The 20,514-nt window shown below is 37.8% G+C and overlaps 1 protein-coding gene across 1 annotated transcript in view; it reads left to right on the top strand.

Annotated features, from left to right (window-relative positions):
• Positions 1-20,514, top strand: part of itga2 (integrin subunit alpha 2) — a 72,018-nt gene that overhangs the window by 46,624 nt on the left and 4,880 nt on the right. The window contains exons 17-28 of the mRNA XM_008102802.3: positions 3,696-3,847; positions 4,552-4,662; positions 6,355-6,437; positions 6,906-7,047; positions 8,214-8,306; positions 9,054-9,130; positions 10,053-10,136; positions 12,066-12,168; positions 15,027-15,137; positions 15,282-15,386; positions 17,123-17,236; positions 17,891-17,980. Coding sequence (XP_008101009.2) covers positions 3,696-3,847; positions 4,552-4,662; positions 6,355-6,437; positions 6,906-7,047; positions 8,214-8,306; positions 9,054-9,130; positions 10,053-10,136; positions 12,066-12,168; positions 15,027-15,137; positions 15,282-15,386; positions 17,123-17,236; positions 17,891-17,980 — 1,265 coding nt within the window. The remainder of the gene's footprint in view (positions 1-3,695; positions 3,848-4,551; positions 4,663-6,354; positions 6,438-6,905; positions 7,048-8,213; positions 8,307-9,053; positions 9,131-10,052; positions 10,137-12,065; positions 12,169-15,026; positions 15,138-15,281; positions 15,387-17,122; positions 17,237-17,890; positions 17,981-20,514) is intronic.

Here is a 20,514-nt window from a genome sequence, read left to right as displayed (position 1 = left end):
TTGACCATGTTGCATTGAAATAGTTTAACAAAATATGGACCTGGCTATGCTGCCATGTGCTGCACTGAAATATGTCCACAGATACTCAGATGGTCAGATGTTAGTAAAGCCATGTCTTTATTAACATCTGACCAAATATGATGAATATGTTTGTTTTATGTTTCAAGTAACATATTGTTTTATATTACTTACTTGAGAATACTTAGTTTGTATTGTTCTTTGTTTACCATTGGAGATGTAGATAGCACCAGCATTCTGGTTTTCTAATGGTGCCCTGACTATTTACCTTCTTTTTAGAGTCTGAACTTAAAAACTAATACGCTTAAGAAAAATTATGATGATCCAAAGCACTATGCTATACAACCCTTGCTTTCATAAGAGTTTCTTTGAAAATGTTGAAAAATACAGCTAGCCTGCTAAAATTTGAATATACTGTTCTTATTTTGTTTTAGTTGATATATTGTATTACTGTTTTATCTTTTTATAGTGTGATTTGTATTATGTTGCCTATATTTTGTCCTATGTTGTTTGGGCCTCTGCCCCATGTAAGCCACCCCGAGTCCCCACTGGGAGATGGTGGCGGGGTATAAATAAAGTTTTTTTATTATTATTATTATTATTGTATGACACAGCAAACAAGATAGACATGCTGGATTTCATTTCACAAAATCACAAGTCGAACACTTCCCAAGTGTCTAGGACTGTGTGATGTATTATTATTATTTTATTATGACACAGCAAACAAGATAGATTTATTGTTGTTGTTGTTGTTGTTATTACTAGCTGTGCCCGGCCACGCGTTGCTGTGGCGAAGTATGGTGGTATGGGAAATAAAGTATTGAGGAATTGGTGGTAGTTAAGGTAAAGGGTAAACGTTTTCCCTTGACATTAAGTCCAGTCATGTCTGACTCTGGGGGTTGGTGCTCATCTCCATTTTTAAGCCGAAGAGCCGGCGTTGTCCGTAGACTCCTCCAAGGTCATGTGGGATGACTGCATGGAGCGACGTTACCTTCCCGCCGGAGCAATACCTATTGATGCACTCACATTTGCATGTTTTTGAACTTCTGGGTTGGCAGAAGCTGGGGCTAACAGTGGGGGCTCTGTCCGCTCCTCCAATTCAAACCTGCGGCCTTTCGGTCCAGAAGTTCAGCAGCTCAGCACTTTAACACGCTGCGCCATCAGGGGATATTATTTCCTAAAGGTTGTGAATATACAATATTTCTGATTGTTTGTTTGTTTGTTTTTTGTCTGTTGGAGGCAAGTATGAATGCTGCAATTAGGAAAAATGATTAGGATGTAATGGCCTTGCAGATTTAAAGCCTGGCTGTTTCCTATGAGTGAATTTTTTGTTGGGAGGTGTTAGCTGGCCCTGATTGTTTCCTGTCTGGAATTCCCTTGTTTTCAGAGTGGTGTTGTTTGCGATATTTTATGTGCTTCTACTGTCTGTGGCCCTCAGAAAACAGAGGATTTGCCAGACTTTGATGATGGGAACGCTTTGTTGGGAGGTGTTAGCTGGCCCTGATTGTTTCCTGTGTGGAATTCCCCTGTTTTCAGAGTGTTGTTCTTTATTTAGTGTTCTGATTTTAGAGATTCTATTGTTCTGTTTTATTATACCACATTAATTTTTATATATTCTGATTTTAGTGTTTTTGAATACTTGGAGCCAGATTGTATTCATTTTCACGGTTGACTGCAACACAATAATAATAATAATAATAATAATAATAATAATAATAATAATAGTAATAGTAATGATAGTAATAATAATGTCTTTGGTAATACACAGTGCTTCACTGCCTTCTCAGCTTCCTTTCTGGAAGAATCCTTTCTTGGGAGGTGTTAGCTGGCCCTGATTGTTTCCTTTGTGGAATTTCCAATTTCCCTGCTTTATTTACTTTCTTTATTTCTTTATTAACTGTCCAGGTTTTAGAGAGTATATTGTTCTGCATTATTCTTTCCCAGAAATTATTTCATATCAAAGTAGAATCTCACTTATCCAACATTCGCTTATACAATGTTCTGGATTATCCAACGCAGTCTGCCTTTTCATAATCAATGTTTTTGTAGTCAGTGTTTTAAATTCCTTGTGATATTTTAGTGGTAAATTTGTAAATACAGTACAGTAGAGTCTTACTTATCCAACATAAACGGACCGGCAGAATGTTGGATAAGCGAATATGTTGGATAATAAGGAGGCATTGAGGAAAAGCCTATTAAATATCAAATTAGGTTATGATTTTACAAATGAAACACCAAAACATCATGTTATACAACAAATTTGACAGAAAAAGTAATTCAATATGCAGTAATGCTATATAGTAATTACTGTATTTATGAATTTAGCACCAAAATATCACGATATATTGAAAACATTGACTACAAAAATGCATTGGATAATCCAGAACATTGGATAAGCGAGTGCTGGATAAGTGAGACTCTACTGTAATTACTACATAGCATTACTGCGCGTGGAACTACCTTTTCTGTCAAATTTGTTGTATAATATGATGTTTTGATGCTTAATTTGTATAACTATTACCTAATTTGATGTTTAAACGGCTTCTCCTGAATCCCTTCTTATTATCCAACATATTCACTTATCCTGCCGGCCTGTTTATGTTGGATAAGTGATACTGTATATTGATAATCTTAAATTATCTGCTTAGAACTGGATTATATGAGGCCCCGTCTTCACAGCTGTATAAAATGCACACTGAAGTGGATTATATGGTAGTGTGGAGTAAAGATAATCCAGTGCAAAGCAGATAATATAAGATTATAAATGGGTTATATAGCTGTGTAGAAGGGCCTTGAGTCTACACTGCCATATAATTCAGTGCAAATTAGATAATCTGTGGAAGAAGCCTAAGTGAGGCCTAAATCTGCCTGTTTCCTAACTGAACCCTGGCTGTCCTTTGGCTGAATTGGTTGCTAGGCGACCAAGTGGGCAGAGATTAGCCCTTTAAACTGGCAGCAATTGGATAAAAACAATTATTGCTCTCCCTCTAATTAGGACTTTATTTTTCTTTTCTTTTTGTTGTATCAACCCTGAGGCATGGGTGATGGGTTGTGTTGTCAAATTTCGAGGTTGGGGGGCCTGTACTTTTGTTGTTTTGTGGGTCGCCGTGATGCCATCACTCTTTTATATATATAGATTATTAGGATTTGCAGGGCTGGAGAAAGCCCAAATAAATTATATGATGCTGATTTTCTACATACTTGTTTAAACAATAAGAAGTCTTTAAGTCCTTTTACATTTGTGCGAGTTTAGACTCCACTTAGCTTTCATAGAACTAAGTGGCTGTAACACAAGCATTTGCAACTGTTTCATTGCTCACTGCCCATAGTGCCCAGTATCACTCCTGGAAGTAATTTCCTCTAAACAGAAAGCAATTTGTAGCCATTTTTAGTTTCATTTCTAAATGGGAGAGGTTTCAATTAAACGATTAGCTACTGTTCCTAAAAGCCATCAAAATTGCCAGCTATCCAGTTTTGGGCTCAAAATAAATTTTGGGGAAAATGGGACACATTGGTGTTCTTGCTGGAACTTGCAAAGAGGCCACAGTTTCCTCACTCCTGCATTAACATAATGACATGCCTAGATTGTCCATTAGATTTGTAGTAGTTCACATATAGCTTTCTCAGACTTACAAAGATTCAACTGTTTAAAAATCTGTAACATGTTTTCCCTTTAGATATCAGATACAACCTGACATTGGATGCTGATCTCTTGTCCTCTCGGGTGACCTCTAGAGGCTTATTTAAAGAAAACAATGAGAGATACCTGCAGGATAATATCATAGTCCGCCCCATGGAGAACTGTGTGGAGCACATTTTTAATGTCCAGGTAAACATTTGCCAGTGGTTCCATGTACTATGTAAAGAGACGTTTGTGCCAAAGCCTCGGTTTCCATAAACTACAAGTAAAGTAGCAACCATGAAGCCTCATGTTTAGGAAGGCTAGATTGACTACCTCTTTGTTGTCATCAGCAGGCAAATATTTTTGAGAATTTAACTTTTTTTGAAAAAGAAAATGCTTCTATGTTGTTTTAATTGTAATGATTTTGTAAACTGCTTTTTGACACTTTAATTGTACATATTTAATAGGTTTGTTCCAAAGTTTTGGAGTCCCATCAGATCAGTGTTTCTAACATAGAAGACCTTTTTTCCAAATGTGCAAGCCACCATTGTTTAGCAGGTTGAGCATTGGGCCATGGCTGTGAAGATCATGGTTTGAATTCCCATTTGGCCATAGAAATCCACTGAGTCATGTTAAGCAAGTCAATTGGCTACAACTGATTCTTTCTTTCATGTAACCTCTTTAAGGAACTTTAGCAAAAGCCTCACAAATCTGCCCTGATCTAGGGACCACCTCTGAGCAGCAATTAGATAATACATTAGGTTAGACAACTTTGTAATTCAGCAAATGAATTTGTGTAGCACAACAGTCAGAAACTGATAGACAAAACACTTTATAGTATGTGTGTATATTTGGAAACATTCACAGAAGCTGTGAATGTGTGTATTTCATGTGTGTATTTCTGGTTATAGGAGCCATCTGATGCGGTCGACTCGCTTAGTGTACGTGTTGATATTAGGCTCAAGAATCCTGGTTCAAGTCCTGTTCTTGATAAGACGTCTCCTGCATCTGTAACTTATGCTGTACGTATATTTATAGACATTCCATTTCTATTGTTAACAATAATTAGCCCACAATATACATGAAGAAAATGAGGTACTGAATTATTATTATTATTAATCCCCAAATTCAGTGATTAGATCAATATGTGTAGAATTTGGTAACTCACACAAATGTTGAGTTCCCAAGCAAAGATGCTGTGGGACCTTGACTCAAAAATAAGCTCCAGGAATCCATAGGGTGGGAAAATATTGCAAAATCCCACAATTGTCCTAGTTCTTTCTCAGCTTTGCATGCTCACATCTGCAATGTAGGAGCCCCCAGATGGCGTAGTGGACTAAGTGACTTGAAGGTTGGGTTGCTGACCTGAAAGCTGCCAGGTTCGAATCCCACCTGGAGAGAGTGTGGATGAGCTCCCTCTATCAGCTCCAGCTCCATGCGGGGACATGAGAGAAGCCTACCACAAGGATGGTAAAAAAAAAATCAAAACATCCGGGCGTCCCCTGGGCAACGTCCTTGCAGACGGCCAATTCTCTCACTCCAGAAGCAACTCCAGTTGCTCCTGACACGAAAAAAAAAAATCTGTAATGTAGAGAGCTAATACTACCTGACTTAAACCAAAAATGAGTGCAAAAATAGGAACCCAAATTAAAGATGCTTCTTCTCTCCAGCAATTTTCAAGGCTGCTGCCTCTTTAAATCTTCCTATTGGAATCAGAAGAGGCAGTAATACCTATTCTACAGATAGACTTGAAACTGGTATAGATGTGTATCCATCCTGCCCAAGGATTGCCTCTTCTGTCCATCTTGTGAGACAAGAAAAAGGCAAAGCAGTCCCATAAAGTCTTGGTTGTGGGATACTCTCCCCTTCAAGGTCTATCTGGCACCAGTGTTGGTGTTTTGGTGCCAAACTAAAACTTTATTTCACATCCAAGTTTTGGGCCCCCAATGATTGCACTTCGGTTTTTATAAATTGGGAATTTTCTTTATTTTGAATTGCATTACAATTCCATGCGGTGGCTCCTCTATCAGAAAAGAGAAGCTGTACAAGGTATTGAACTTGTTTAAGAATAGGGTGATCACCTTGGGGTACATCTGGAAGAAAACTAGGAGTGGATTCTCTGCCCACTGAAATGATAGCTACACCACTGTTCTATACATTTAAGAATATATTTACACTTAATAATTATTGGGTGATACTTTAACTACTATTACGCTATCCTATGTAAATTAGGGTTTACAGATTTATAAGTTGCTTAAAATATTTTATTGCTTGTGTACTCTACTGCTATTCTTGATCCAGAGCTTCTTTGTAACAGAGCATTCAAAGTCTTTCACCAAACTACAAATTCCAGGATTCCATAGGACTGAACCTGGAAGATGGCATCAAACCACTGTTAAATCTGTAGCATCATAGAATCTTAAATTTGGAAGAGACCACAAAGGCTGTCGAGTTCAGCCCCTTTGCATGTAGGAATAAACAACAGAACTCTCCTGAAAAATTCCCCTTTCTTAAACTATCCACACATTGTTTTAAATGCTTTTAAAAACCCTCTTTATGGATTGCACCCTGACCTGAGATCACTTGTTACAGAGTTGGATGTAAGCAAACAAAGTAATTGTCCTAAGAGTCAATTATAGTAAGTAATTACAGTAAGAATTATGTAGATCAATTATTTTGAACAAAGAAGACAGATTTTGTTTTTGGTTTTGCAGATACCATTTGTTAAAGATTGTGGTGGGGATGAAGTTTGTATTGCTGACCTTGTTCTTGATGTTCAACAGAAAACAAATAATGGGTAAGAGGTGTGTTTTTGTACCACTCAGTTCTCCTGTAAAAGACGATTATATAAAAGAAAATATGTATCAAATGTATATAAGTGAGGAATAATCACATGACAATTTACCTTAACCTTTAAGCTTAAATAGTATTTATGTGTTGGCAAACTATTGTAAAATACTAATGAAATAAAAGTCTGTATAACAAAAACCTGAAAGTACTATTCCCGAATGTATACTCCTTTGAAAATGTGTATATAAGAATGAACTGGTATGCTTGCTGAATTTTGAAATAAATGTTATCCATGCTGCCCTCTTGTTGAAAGCAAAGTGTTATTCAACTTCAAGTATGCTTAACTGCATGCTGAATGCTGTTCAGATGGGTTGTTCTTAGTGCATACCTCTTCACTGAAGTACAATGGAATTCACCTATGTACCACATTAACAATATGTTTCTATTCTTTTCTGTTTTTCCTTCCTGAAACCAGCAAACAGCCTGTTATTATCAACAGTAAGAACAAAAGATTGATATTCGGTGTGAAACTGAGAAATAAAAAAGAAAACGCATACAACACCAGAATTCAAATGGTCTTTTCCGGAAACTTGTTTTTTGCTTCATCTTCTTCACCTGTAGGTGTAATATCGATATCTAGCTTTACTACTTTTATATTAAGAATATCAGTTATTTTTTGGAAGGATATTTTCTTTCAGATACGTTCCCAGTCCTGCTAATCAGTGAGAATCCTACACCATTATTTTCCCCATTGTGGGGATGTTTCCTAAATTATCAAAGTTACATAATACTGTTTGTTCTAGTAAACCAATTCTATGAAGTGCAAGCTAAGCTATGTTGACTCAGATACTAGATATCAATGAAGTCAATAATATTTGATTTTGTTCCCTTGTTTCGGTCCCATTGAAAGCTGAGACATGAAATGGGTCAAGGCACAACCCTAATATAAACTTCAAAATAAACAAGATGTATCCTTACATCAAGGTGGCAGTTACAGGGATCCAAAAATGAGGATGTTTAAAATTAGGATGGAGCCCTTGATTATTATAGTAGATTCCAGAATCCAATTGAGTCCATGAATTATGATGGTCAGGATGGATTGGTCAATCATTCAAGATGAGGGGGGCAGGGGGAACCAGAATAGATTCTGTGATCAGTAAGGATCCTGGGATCAAGTCAGTGAATTCTAGATCCAAGTCAGATCCATTAATTATTGAATAATGCATTCTTGTCAATAAGGAACAGCTTTGTTTCACTGATGGGGAAAATTTCCTGTTTACACTGTAAACAATTACCAAGTCATATATAAATTAGTATCCTTGACCCATTAATGTGCCATGGATTTTAAAAGCATAAGGTTGGATCCAGAATTTCCCTTCCATAAGCTCCAGCTGATTTTGTGAGATTTTTTTCCCTTCCAGCTATACTGCATCTCACTCCATTTGACTTTTAAGTGCTATTTTCAGGAGGCTAGACATGGGGGAAACAAAGTAAGGATGGCCTTGCCAACCTAGTTGCATATGTCTTGTTTAGGAACTCACCTATGTAAGAATGTCCTCGATTTTGTGCTACAGTATTTTGAGGGTTTCCTTTTGCCATCCTCTTGAGAATGAGAGAGTGTGATTTCCCCAAAATCTCCCATTGGGTTTCTATGGCTTAATGAGGATTTGAATCCTGATTTTCAGAGTTGTCATCTAATGCTCAAACCACTACACTATGCTGCCTTTCATTTTTGATACTGTACTATAATTATATGAATCAATATTTGTCTTCAACCTTACAGGTTGATGGAACTGATGTTTCATGTCAGATGAGTACAGTCCAGCAGTTTGTTGTTTGCCAGATCAGCTATCCTGTTTTCAAAGAAGCACAGCAGGTATGTCTTACAATTCCACTTTTAATTAGGGGTGTTGTATCAATTCCAGTGCTCCAGTGAAAGAAGAGTGACAAGCAAAAGGCATGAATTCATCCTTTAAAATAACAGTCTGTATTATAGAGGGCAAGCAAAATAGACAAGCAAAAAGAGAATCAGTTATGTCATCTTAAATATCTGGTGCCAAAACGGCTGGCCCTGTAGGGTTTTTTTGGTCCTTTTTCTTGCACTTTTAGCATCTACAGAAATTATAAGTGACATTGATAAATTGATGGTAAAAAGGTATATTTGGACCTGGCAGTGAGTGAGGAAAGGGCATGGAAGAAAGAGGTGGCATTGTGCTGTCATCCAAATAAGGATTTGCTTGCCGAGAAGGCCTTGAGGGAAATTTGCTTGGGAAAAGAGGTTGTTCCAGCATAAAGATAATTTCATAAAATAATGAAGACAACTTCCTGAAATAGGACAATTGTTAGCAATTGCTAACAGGGCCATAGCCAGGAAAAAAATTGGGGCAATTTGAAACTTTTTTTTTTTTTAGCAAATCATGAAGAGTAGTTCCATAACGCAAAATAATGTAGAAATTAGGCTCCATCGATAAACTTCAGTGGACACTCATGAGGATTTGGTTAACCAGTTAAAATTCATGAGTAAACCGGGGGTTTTTTAAACCTGAAAATTTCGACTACAGCCCTGATTGCTAATAATTGCTTTGCTTGTTTTAATTTCATCTCCTCACTTTATTTTGCACAGGTGTCTTTTGACATCAGTTTTGACTTTAATTTGAAAAGTCTTCAGAATCTGGCAGTATTGAGTTTTCAAGCTTTGAGGTACAGTGTAATATTTCATTTGGACTAAATACTGTAATGGCATCAGATGCCATTTGATCTTTGAAGCTAAGCATGATCAGTTCTGGTTGTTACTTAAATGGGAGACTGCCAGTGAATAACAGGGGCTGTGGGGTATATTTCAGGGGAAAGAACTGGCAAAACCACCTTAGTGTATTCCTTGCATAGAAAGACCCTGTGAAATTAATGGGGTTGCGGTAAATTGAGAGGTGACTTGAAAGCACATGCATCCATGTAATATGTCATATAACATCCCAACATATTCCTTGCAATTAATAGCAACAGTTTATTTACTTTTTTGTTACTCTTTACTTAATGGAATCAATGTCTATAGTTTTTAACTATGCTCTTAAATCAAAACTGTAATCTAATCATTATTTTTAACTCTGCACTTTGAAATTTTAGCTATTTTTTATTTTAAATTATTATAAGTGACTTTGGGTTCTATGGCAGGAAAAGAACTGAATGAATAAATAACAAATACATAAAAGAAGCCCCACCTGTAGAATGTTACAGTGATCCAGTCTGGAGTAGTATAAGCAAAAAGAGTATGAAGCATGCTTCATTTTCTCTTAGATAAGGCCTTAGCTGTAAACCAGCCAAAGCAGGTAAAATATATTCCTGGCTGTTGCTGACCCCTGCACTTCTGTGGCACATGGGAACCCTCACTGGCTATATGCCTACTCCTTTATTGTGATGTTAAATATGGTAGATCTAGTAGGACATCTCATTCAACAGATGTTCCAACTTACCACACTTCCATCTTCTTTGGATTTAAGTTGTGTGTATGTTGTCATCATGCCAAAGATATCCCCTGACAAAACTGCTCCTGGACACTGAATAGTATCAAATTATGTTTATAAATATGGCTGTTTCATTAAAACATTTTAAATATGCATTTTAGTGCAAGTAATGAAGAAGATGATACAAACAATCAAGTCAACCTGACAGTCCCTCTTCGGTATGATGCAGAACTCCACTTGACAAGGTAATTCTAAATGAACCAGCAGAGCCTATGGCTAGTTTCTTGGTGTTTGAGATAACTCAGCAAATTTGAGATCTGCAAAAGCAAGAGCATGATTCGCAAGGCCTAAATACTCCCTAGTTTCCATCTGATCATGGAAGCCAAGTAGGGTCAGCCCTGCTCAGTACTTGGATGGGACACTACCAATGAATACCAGGGACTTTAGAATATATTTCAGAGAAAGGGACAAAAAAACTCCTGTGTATTCCTTACCTTAAAAAACCCTATGGAATTTGTGGGGTCACCTTTTATAGTTAACTTGAAGGAACATAAATAAACAAAAGTATGACTATCAAGTGAAGCAGAAATCTCAATAATTCACATATCTGTAATATTATTCAAGGGTTTATATTGAACTCAGAATGCATAGCTTATATTGACAAGTAAACACATGTAGACATTTGTATCTTGCTAATGCCACCCTAGATGCCTGAAATATTCTTATATTTTGCGTCAGTCAGTGTCTCATAGTATCATAGAAGTGTTGAAATACCTGGATGTTTTTTGTGAATGTCCAGAAACTCTGAATGTCAAAGACAGAACGCCACAAGATAAAAGATAACAAAGTTTATTGGAGTTACAGAACCAAAAATGCCCGTAAAAAACAAGGGCTAGGCAAACACTGGCCTTAAAAGTAAAAAGAGACAAGAAAAACGTTCAAAAGATAAACCGGATTAAACCGGAGTTTAATCCGGGTTAAATCAAAACAGCTTGCTTCAGCCTGGGAATAAACAAACAGAAGCTGGTGAACAAAAAGTTCAAAGGAATGCAACTAATTGGCAGCAGATGCTTCTCTGCTGCCAAGAGCTATGTTTGAGTAACTTAGAGGTTACTCCTCCACACAGCAGGCAATTTCCCAATACAAACACAGCAGATGAGGGCAGAAGCAGTCAGCGAAGTCCCAATCCGTTCCGAAGGTCGTAAGGCAGATGCAGACGTTTGTAGTTCACCAGTTCCAACGATAGACACAGGTAGGAGAATCCGAGGCCGTAGTCAGTCAGTCTGTAAGTCCAGAGTAAGCAGATGGCGTCCGTCAAGAAGACGACGGAAGGTCAAAGCTATTAAGATTAAGCAGAGGTTGCACAACAAAACCCCACACAATTCCTCCCGCCGTCTGAGCCCAATGTCCAGGATAACTTACGTAGTCAGCAAACGAATCACACCCGTCTTCAGGAAAACTTCCCACACAGATCCCAAGCGTTCGTCCAGATTACCTTGCCCAACGCAATTTGCTATTGCTCCCAAACCCCATTTTATGCCAGTTACAAGTCCTCATCGCTATCAGCTGTTCTCCTTAGCCCGGGCGTTTCCTCATCACTTTCCTCATCAGAACTGGAACACCTTTGACTACGCCCCACAGCATCCCCAGCTGTGGATCCCGTCCCATCCCTCCAGCTTGTCCACGGGTCTAATCCTGAAGGTCCCCAATCGCCTTCCATACTATCATTGCCAGTGGCACCCAAATCCTCCCTTACACGAGTCCATTCCATGTCATCCTCTTCCGAGCTAACCATCTCTTCCTCCATTCTCTCAGTAAACCCCTCAAAAGAATCCTCGTCAGATGGTTCTGCAAAGATATCTCGCAGCCGCTTCCTTTCTCGCTCCTCGAGAGTCAGATACTCTCCCACGTCTCCCAGTAGTAGAGCCATGAGGCTCAACCATAACACTGAAGGACCATATTTATTTTGGTATATGCACTGAGCTCTTTTCAGTTTTTTAGCATTAACATACAAATACAATATATTTTCATAGCAACATTATTGTTTTTAAAATAAATACATTTATAACAAACCCTTTTCCAAAATGTAGTTCTTCACTCTGTGTAATTCAGTAGAGAAAAAGAAACCACATACTTTGGAAAAAATGTTCATAATATAATTTGTTTTTATTCAGGTTTACTAGTATGAATTTCTATGAAGTATATTCTGATTATAATGTTCCTTCTATGGTGAACAATTTTGATGAAATTGGACCTGCATTCAATTTTTCTATTAAGGTCAGTAAGCATATACAAGAACATGTTGTATCTTTCTTACTGAAACATATTGGACTTACAATGTCAGAGTGGGGCAGAATTTAGTGGGTATATGCAGTGTATACAAGCTCCCATAGTTCCCCCAATAATTGGGCCATGGATGTAACAGCACATGGGACAATGAAGAAACATATATGGAGGTCAGAACTGCCTCATTTTTCTAGATGGATTTTTTTTAGCTATACTTATTATTATAGCCCAGTTGGACTGCCATACCAATTTATAACCTCTTTACACCAGGCATGTAGCCAAGGAGGGGGGGGGGGAGGCTTGAAGGGCTTCAGCCCCCTCCCACCCGAAATTCTCATGGTGGTCCGCGAGAAGCCCTTACATTTATTATTTAAACTGTTACAATTATTCATATCATGATCTGATCACCGTGCTCAATATATCCCATATGCATGGGGGTATTGGGATAACGATACAAAAGGTTTGCTAGGGTTAAACCCTCTCGCACTCAGACTCAGCCCCCCCCAACCAAAATCCCAGCCCCTCCCAAAACAAAATCCTGCCTGCTTTAGACTATTTGGAAACAGAAAATTACATATCAGTCTATAGCTGCAAAATCTGTGATACCATAAAGTCTAACTGATTTTCACACTACAATCCATGGAAACTCAGGCTGTAATAAGCTTGTTAGTTTTTAATGTGCCACATGTAAAATGTGGTGGTTCTTCCTGAAATATAGACTGGAGTTCTTTCAATACTGAACAGAATGGAGTCTCTGGACACACCAATAGCGGATGAAAATTCCAGTCATGTTAGTACAACTCCAGCTTGTCCATTACATTTATTTTATTTTTTATATATCAGTTACAAGGAGTTACCATCCATTTGCCTGGAGCAACAATATACCGTGTTTCCCCGAAAATAAGACCTCCCCAAAGAATAAGACCTAGCAGGGGTTTGGGGGGATTGCCAAATATAAGGCCTCCCCTGAAAGTAAGACCTAGCAACTAAGGCTGGAGCAGAGTTCCATTGGGAAGCATGGCTGCCGGGCAGAACCAGCACTCATACACAGACCGGAGGGAGGGAGGGAGGGAAAGTGCTTGCTTTCTGTGCCTCCCTGCCTTGCCTTTCCTTGCCTGTCCCCCAGCCGAGGCTTGAAAAACCTTCCGTGGCTGCTACTGCGCTGCCGTTTCTTCCTTCCTTCCGTCTCCCTCCTGGCCATGCTGCCTTCGCCCCCAAGGCTTCTGACTGGCTCCTGGAGCCAGGGCAAGGGAGGGTGGGAGGGAGGGAAGGAAGAGGGCTTTTGCTCCTTAAAGGTACAGGACGCATTGGGATTCTCCTCTCATCTTCCTATCCTATGCCATGAAACTGATTATTTTAGACTATAATTCTATTGCCATATTATTATCATCATATTCTGTTACTATTATTATATCCCATTATATTATCCTATTAATATATTTTAAATCATTATATTATATTTTTCTATTATTATTATTATATCATTATATTATTATTCTATTATTATTCTATTATATTTTCATATTATTATATTATTATTCTGTTATTATTAAATTCCATTTATATTACCCTATTTATATATTTTATATCATTATATTCTATACTATTATTCTATTATATTATCATATTATTATTTTATTATTATGCTATTCTGTTATTATATCCCATTATTATCCTATTAATACCATATTATTATCATTTTCTGTTATTATTATATCCTATATTATATTATCTCACTAATATATTGTATATAATTATATTATTATTATTATATTATCATATTATTATTATAGTATATTATATTATTCATCATTCATGACTACATTGAAACTAGAATAGAGAGAAATCAGCGTGGAAACCTTTTGAAACCTAAATTGCAAGAGGTACCATAGATTGTTGTACATGTAAATAATGGTAGTAACAAGAAATTCTTGATAGGATTCATAGTTTGTCTGGTTATGCTGGTTTGTGATGACAACTACTTTACAGTATATAATAAATGTTCATTTTGTTGTTCAACAATAAATGTGAATTCTTCTTCATGGAAAAATAAGACATCCCCTGAAAATAAGACCTAGTGCATCTTTGGGAGCAAAAATTAATATAAGACCCTGTCTTATTTTCGGGGAAACAGGGTATGTCATTATTCTGTATGGCTACGTACTTGTTCATTATGCCCAAAGGCCTGAATTATGAGAGTTTTGCCCAGTTCTTTCTTTGATTCCCAAGCATAAGAATGCTAAGGACAAGACCCTTGCATAGTTTGAAATGAAAATTGCAACAGTTAATAATATAGACTATGTTATAGAGTTTGTATTATCTACTGTGCCATGCTTGTACTTACATGGATTTGAAACAATTCTAAGTTCCATTCACAAACACATGTTTTTTAGCTGTGACTTAATATATACACTATTTTTACAGCCCAGTGCTAACAGAGAGCAGCTGCAAAACAATACGTCCCCTATATTTGTGAGGTATACGTTACTGAACTTACTATATTAACATGAAACCATTGATAGCAAACCCTATGGAAATGAATGACTTCTATTGAAAGTTTCCCTGGAAGAACTACCAGAGTTGTCCTGGAAGATCTTGACAAATCCTAAAGAAGTATTTCTCTCAGAATTTTCTAGGTCCTCCAAAGTGACTTTGTGTTAACTTCTAGCAGAGCTATACCACAGATCACCTGGAGAACCTAGAAAATGTCTAGAGAAGACATATTTTGTCAGAAGTGGGCAAGTGAAATGGGGGCCACTGATCCTGCAGGTGCTGGGGTCATATTGTGTAGGCCATCATCTGCTGGCATTATTCTCTATTATTTATCCACATAATTGTTTAATTTTCAGGTTACAACAGGAAGTATTCCAGTCAACATGGCATCTTTAAAAATCCATATTCCAAAACAGACTGAAGAGGACAATCCCTTGATGTATGTGACTGCAGTACATGCCAGTCAGGTAGAGCCATGGTGTACTTTAATTGATATTACAACTCAGTAGAGAAGACAGGATGAAATGGAAAGGCTAATAATTATGGTGTGACAACTCATGCAAGGTCTCTGCTCCCTCTGTTCCATGTATGACTTTGTATGTTCTTTCCAGGATGGTGACCTCAGTTGTGAAGCACAGATAAATCCATATAATATAGGACAACAAGGTTATGCTGTGTCATTTAAAAAGGAAAACTTCAAAACGATGAAAGAATTGGTGAGTTGTTTATATGATTGCAAAATCTGAAGTCCTGGTACCTTTATTGCTATTGATAAATAAATGTTGAAAGAATAGACCTATACATTTCAGATCTCCATCATTTTAAGCACGGGGGGAGGGAGGAAATCTCTCTTCTATAGTTGTGAATGCTATAAAAATGTTCGGGATTCTGAATCGTTTGTGAGGGTTTCTCTGTGGTATTTGGTGAGCGAAACATGTAGTCTCTGTTGATTTACCTCTTTCCTGCCTTAGTTTGTTTAATGAAGGCAAATAATGGGATTGGTGTTGGTTTGTTTATTGAAATACAGTATCAGTTTTCTGTATCGAGTATGTTATATCCACATGGCAGAGGACTCTGGAGATTAGAGTTCAAATTTCCACTCAGTCATGGAAACTCTTTGGATGACTTCTGAAAGTCATATACCGTCAGCCTCTAATGAAGGCAACGGTAAACATGACCTGGGGTGAAATTACAAGAAAATACATGCATACATACATACACTCAAAGCATGGGATCAATCACTAAAAGTCTGATGTGGCGATATAGGTTTTTGTTATAGAAGACTAGTTAAAAAAAAGGAGCTATGCTAAACTGCTTGAAAATAGAGTTCTACTTCTGGGGTCTCCTATACAGAAGTCCTTATCTTTCTACTTGAGCTGAGACACATAACAAGGCCCAGACAAAATTTAATACGAGGGCCATCCAGAAAGTATATTACGTTTTGGAATTAAAAATTAATGAAGTATAGGATAAAATATTTATCATATGCAGTTAAAAGCCATACTTCAATAGTACCTTTAAACATAGTTCCCATTCAAAATTAGGCCCTTTTCGGAACTATTAATGAGTTTACAAACTTTATACCCTCTGCAGTTTCCCGCCGCGTAATGAAACTCAGCCAGCTGAAGAATGAATGCAGGAGGGAGGAGAAAGCAAAACACCCGCTTTCGCTTCTTTCGCAAGATCTCAAGAATCAAAACATTGATCCTTTCCCTTCCTGTCAGCTCAAGGAAAAGGCGTGGGTTTATCTCTCCTTGCGAGGAGGAACAGCCAGAATCGGCCAGGACTTCTCCTCGGAAGGAGAGGTAAACCCCCGTGTGGAGGAAAGCGGTGTAGCCTCCGAGGAGAAGCAGCCACAGTCCTGGCTGATTCTGGCTGTTCCTCCTCGCAAAGAGAGATAAACCCACGCCTTTTCCTTGAGCTGACAGGAAGGGAAAGGCTCAATGTTTTGATTCTTGAGATCTTGCGAAAGAAGCGAGAGTGGGTGTTTTGCTTTCTCCTCCCTCCTGCATTCATTCTTCAGCTGGCTGAGTTTCATTACGTGGCGGGAAACTGCAGAGGGTAAAAAGTTTGTAAACTCATTAATAGTTCTGAAAAGGGCCTAATTTTGAATGGGAACTATGTTTAAAGGTACTATTGAAGTATGGCTTTTAACTGCATATAATAAATATTTTATCCTATACTTCGTTAATTTTTAATTCCAAAACGTAATATAGTTTCTGGATAGCCCTCGTAGATGAGCTAATCCAAAATTCTATAATGTTTTTATATGATGCTCAAATTGAATACTTTTCTATCTTGGGGGCGGGCAGGCGGGGCTTCTGTGAGGATGCAGATATATGTGGAACTGTAAACAAAAATGCCTAAAATTTATGAAATATATGAATTGCTTTTCTTTCACATTTGAATAACAATATTTAACCACAATGCTATTTTTTCCCTTATTTGAAAGAACTGCAAGAATGTCAGATGTGACACAATTACATGCAAATTAAAAGATATCACGCTGAAGGCTGAATATTATGTTAATGTTTCTGCCAGAATCTGGAATGGGACATTTGCAGCTGTAAGTAATATCTGTGTTTTAATAAGTTACTAGCTCTTAGATATTTTGTACTGTTATATATTTATGTAGCCACTTCAGAAGGCTTGGCATAAATAATAAAATAATCTTCTAAATTATACAGTTTCCCAAATGATGCAAATCCCATCAGTCCCACCCAGCATAGCCAGCAGTGAGGAATGCTGAGACTTGCAGTCCAACAATATATAGAGGGCCACACTTCCCCACCCTTGACCCAAATAATATAACCCAACAATGTTTACTAAATTAGAAACTGTAAACTGGGTAAACTTCATTTCTAGTTAGAATAGAAGCCAAAGAGGGAATAATTAGTTTAAAAGCCTTCTTATAAAATACCTGAAATATTATTAAACAAACCATTGGGAAATCAGCAATTCTGAATATTTGTATATACAGTATCCACAGCGGTTTGGTTTAGAGACCCACTGCAGATGAAAAACAACACAGACAACCATGCCCTATATTATTGAATGGTAGTGGCCATTTCATATCACTGGCTACTTATTAATAATATGAGGTGTGACAATCTATGATTGTTGGAAATTGCAGATCAGGATCCCATGGCGCTGAAGGGGCCACTGTTCTTTGAAAGTCATATAGTTTTCAATTTTAACATGCTATATTTTTCTGTTATAGTCAAACTTCCAGAGGATACAGCTAACTGCATTTGCAGAAATTGACGCCCATAATTCAGCTCTGTTTGTGACTGGCAAAAACACTTTATCAGTGAGTGTAATCATTTTATATTTTTCAGTCTTTTGATATTTTTATGCTAATGTAAAACATATGATTTACCGCAAAACTGTTACTTCATTCTTTAAACATTGTCTTACTGTTACTGACATGTATAAATTGTCTTGTGAGTTTTAAGATGACTGGAAAATTACTAGATTTAAATGTCAAATGTTGTAATGAACTTTTATTTGACAAGTGCTACCGTGTCACTAGAAAGAAACCCTAAACTATGTATAAAACTCTTGTTTAAACATTCAAAAGAAAATGAACTGCTGTTTGATTCTGAAAAAAAGTGTAATATAATATAGATGTCATACTTGTAGGAAAGTAGAGTAGTGGTAGCATTTTCGATGACCCTGGCTACAGCTGCAATGGGAAACAAGAGTTGTGAGTTTGGTCCTTATTCCTGAAAGTCATTGAATCCTTAAAAATTAAACATATTTATGGACTGGGTCTTATAGGTAAGGTCAGTACACTTATGGAAATATTTCCTCACTCCCTCAGATCTTCCAGGAAAGCTCTTTTCTATGAAATGCCTTTGTGAACTTTGGGTGCCAAGATGAGCTTATACTCCATCTACTTGGTGTAAAATGGAAATGAATTGTAGTTTGAGCATTAGACTACAACTCTTCAGAAAAGAGTTCAAATCCCTGCTCTGGTATTGAACCCATTGGGTGAACATGGACAAATCATATATTCTTAGGGTGTATCTACACTGCAGAATTAATTCAGGTTGACATCATTTAATTGCCGTGGCTCAATGTTGCGTAATCGTTGAACTTTTGAAAAGTCTTTAGCCTTCTCTGCTAAATGGTGTAGATGCTTCACCATTCTACAACTCCTGTGGTTCATAACATTAAGGCATAGCAATTAAAGTAGTGTCAAACTGCAGTCTAGATGCACTCTTTGCTTCAGAAAACACCATGATACGGAAATGACTTGAAGATACACAACAGCAATATACAGTACAACTCGCATATCTGTGGATCCAATGTATGTGGTTGTGCATATTTATGGTTTGAGTCATTCACTTAGAGCCTCCTGTACACGCTATACACTCTTCTCTGTCTGTCATTCATCCCATTGAAAATAATATTATCAATGGTTTCACGTATCCAAGTGATGTCTAGGAACCTATTCCCCACTGATATGGGAGGTTATACTCGAATTTATAAATAAAAAATCATGGGCTGAATCCTATATCCTACTGTCAGATATTGTATGGTTGTATTCTTTCACTAAAGAAATAGAAAGGGTGCTTTTGTACTGCTGTTTCTAGCATCCTCAAGCATGCTATCTATGGGATTATGAGAACAGTAGTATAGAGAATAACTTTTCCACATCGTTTTTCCATTGCTTCCTTCAGTTGAGATTTCTACTGGAATGGAAAGAGGGAAGAAGCATATCTCTGTACCACCTCCCATGCTGTAGCAAAGGGTTCACCAATATGGGAAAATATAGAATAGGAAGGTCAATTGGGCAACAAGCGGGGAAGAACAATCAGAAAAAATCCCTCTTCTTTTAGTCATAGAGAGGAGCCCCGGTGGCAAAGTGCGTTAAAGCACTGAGCTGGAGACCGAAAGGTCCCAGGTTCAATCCCCGGGAGCGGCGGGAGCGGCCGCTGTTAGCTCCAGCTCCTGCCAACCTAGCAGTTCAAAAACATGCCAATGTGAATAGATCCGGCGGGAAGGTAACAGCGCTCCATGCAGCCATGCCGGCCACATGACCTTGGAGGTGTCTATGGACAACACCGGCTCTTCGGCTTAGAAATGGAGATGAGCACCAACCCCCAGAGTCAGACATGACTGGACTTAACATCCCGGGAAAACCTTTACCTTTATTTTAGTCATAGAAGCTTCTCCAAGTTCAAAGAAGCATAATAGGATACAACTATCCCAGGATGTAAAATCAATCTTTGTCATGTTTTTAGAGGTAAATCCAACAACTACATATAATTTACCCCCCTACTGAATGTTTTAAAATTAGAAGTGCGCTCATTTTATAATATGGGATGAGCTTGTGCCCTCTAGTGGATATAACGTTGTTTACAAGTATTATTAGTTAGGGTTGATTTATCCTATGTTAAAATATTAAGAGTGTTGGGATTAAGGATATCATCAAATTGAGGTCCAGAAGCCGAGGGACAGCGGGGGAAACCGTGGGGCAGGATGTGGCTTCGTTTCCTTATTGTCTTTGGTTGTGGGATCTCTTCCCACAATGTTTCCTCCTGCATCCTCCTTGGCTTCTTCTATGAGACTTGGGTCTATATCCGATTCCTCTGGGCTCCGCTTCTCCATGCTGCAGGCATGGAGCCAAGCAGAGTCCTGCTGGAAGTAGTCCTCTGTGCCAGCAGTGTAGAGAAGCACAGAAAAAAAAAACTCATTGTCTTCCTCTTACTGTTGTTGTATGCTTTCAAGTCACTTTCAACTTATGGTAAAGTTAAGGCAAACCTAAGCTGTTCTTGGCATGATTCATTCAGGGGAGGGTTGTCTTTGGCTTCCTCTGAAACTGAGAGGGTGTAACTA

This window comes from Anolis carolinensis, chromosome 2, assembly GCF_035594765.1.
Source record: "Anolis carolinensis isolate JA03-04 chromosome 2, rAnoCar3.1.pri, whole genome shotgun sequence".
Taxonomy (NCBI): domain Eukaryota; kingdom Metazoa; phylum Chordata; class Lepidosauria; order Squamata; family Dactyloidae; genus Anolis; species Anolis carolinensis.
The sequence above is the reverse complement of the archived record's forward strand: the minus strand, read 5'-3'. Positions and strand labels throughout refer to the sequence as shown.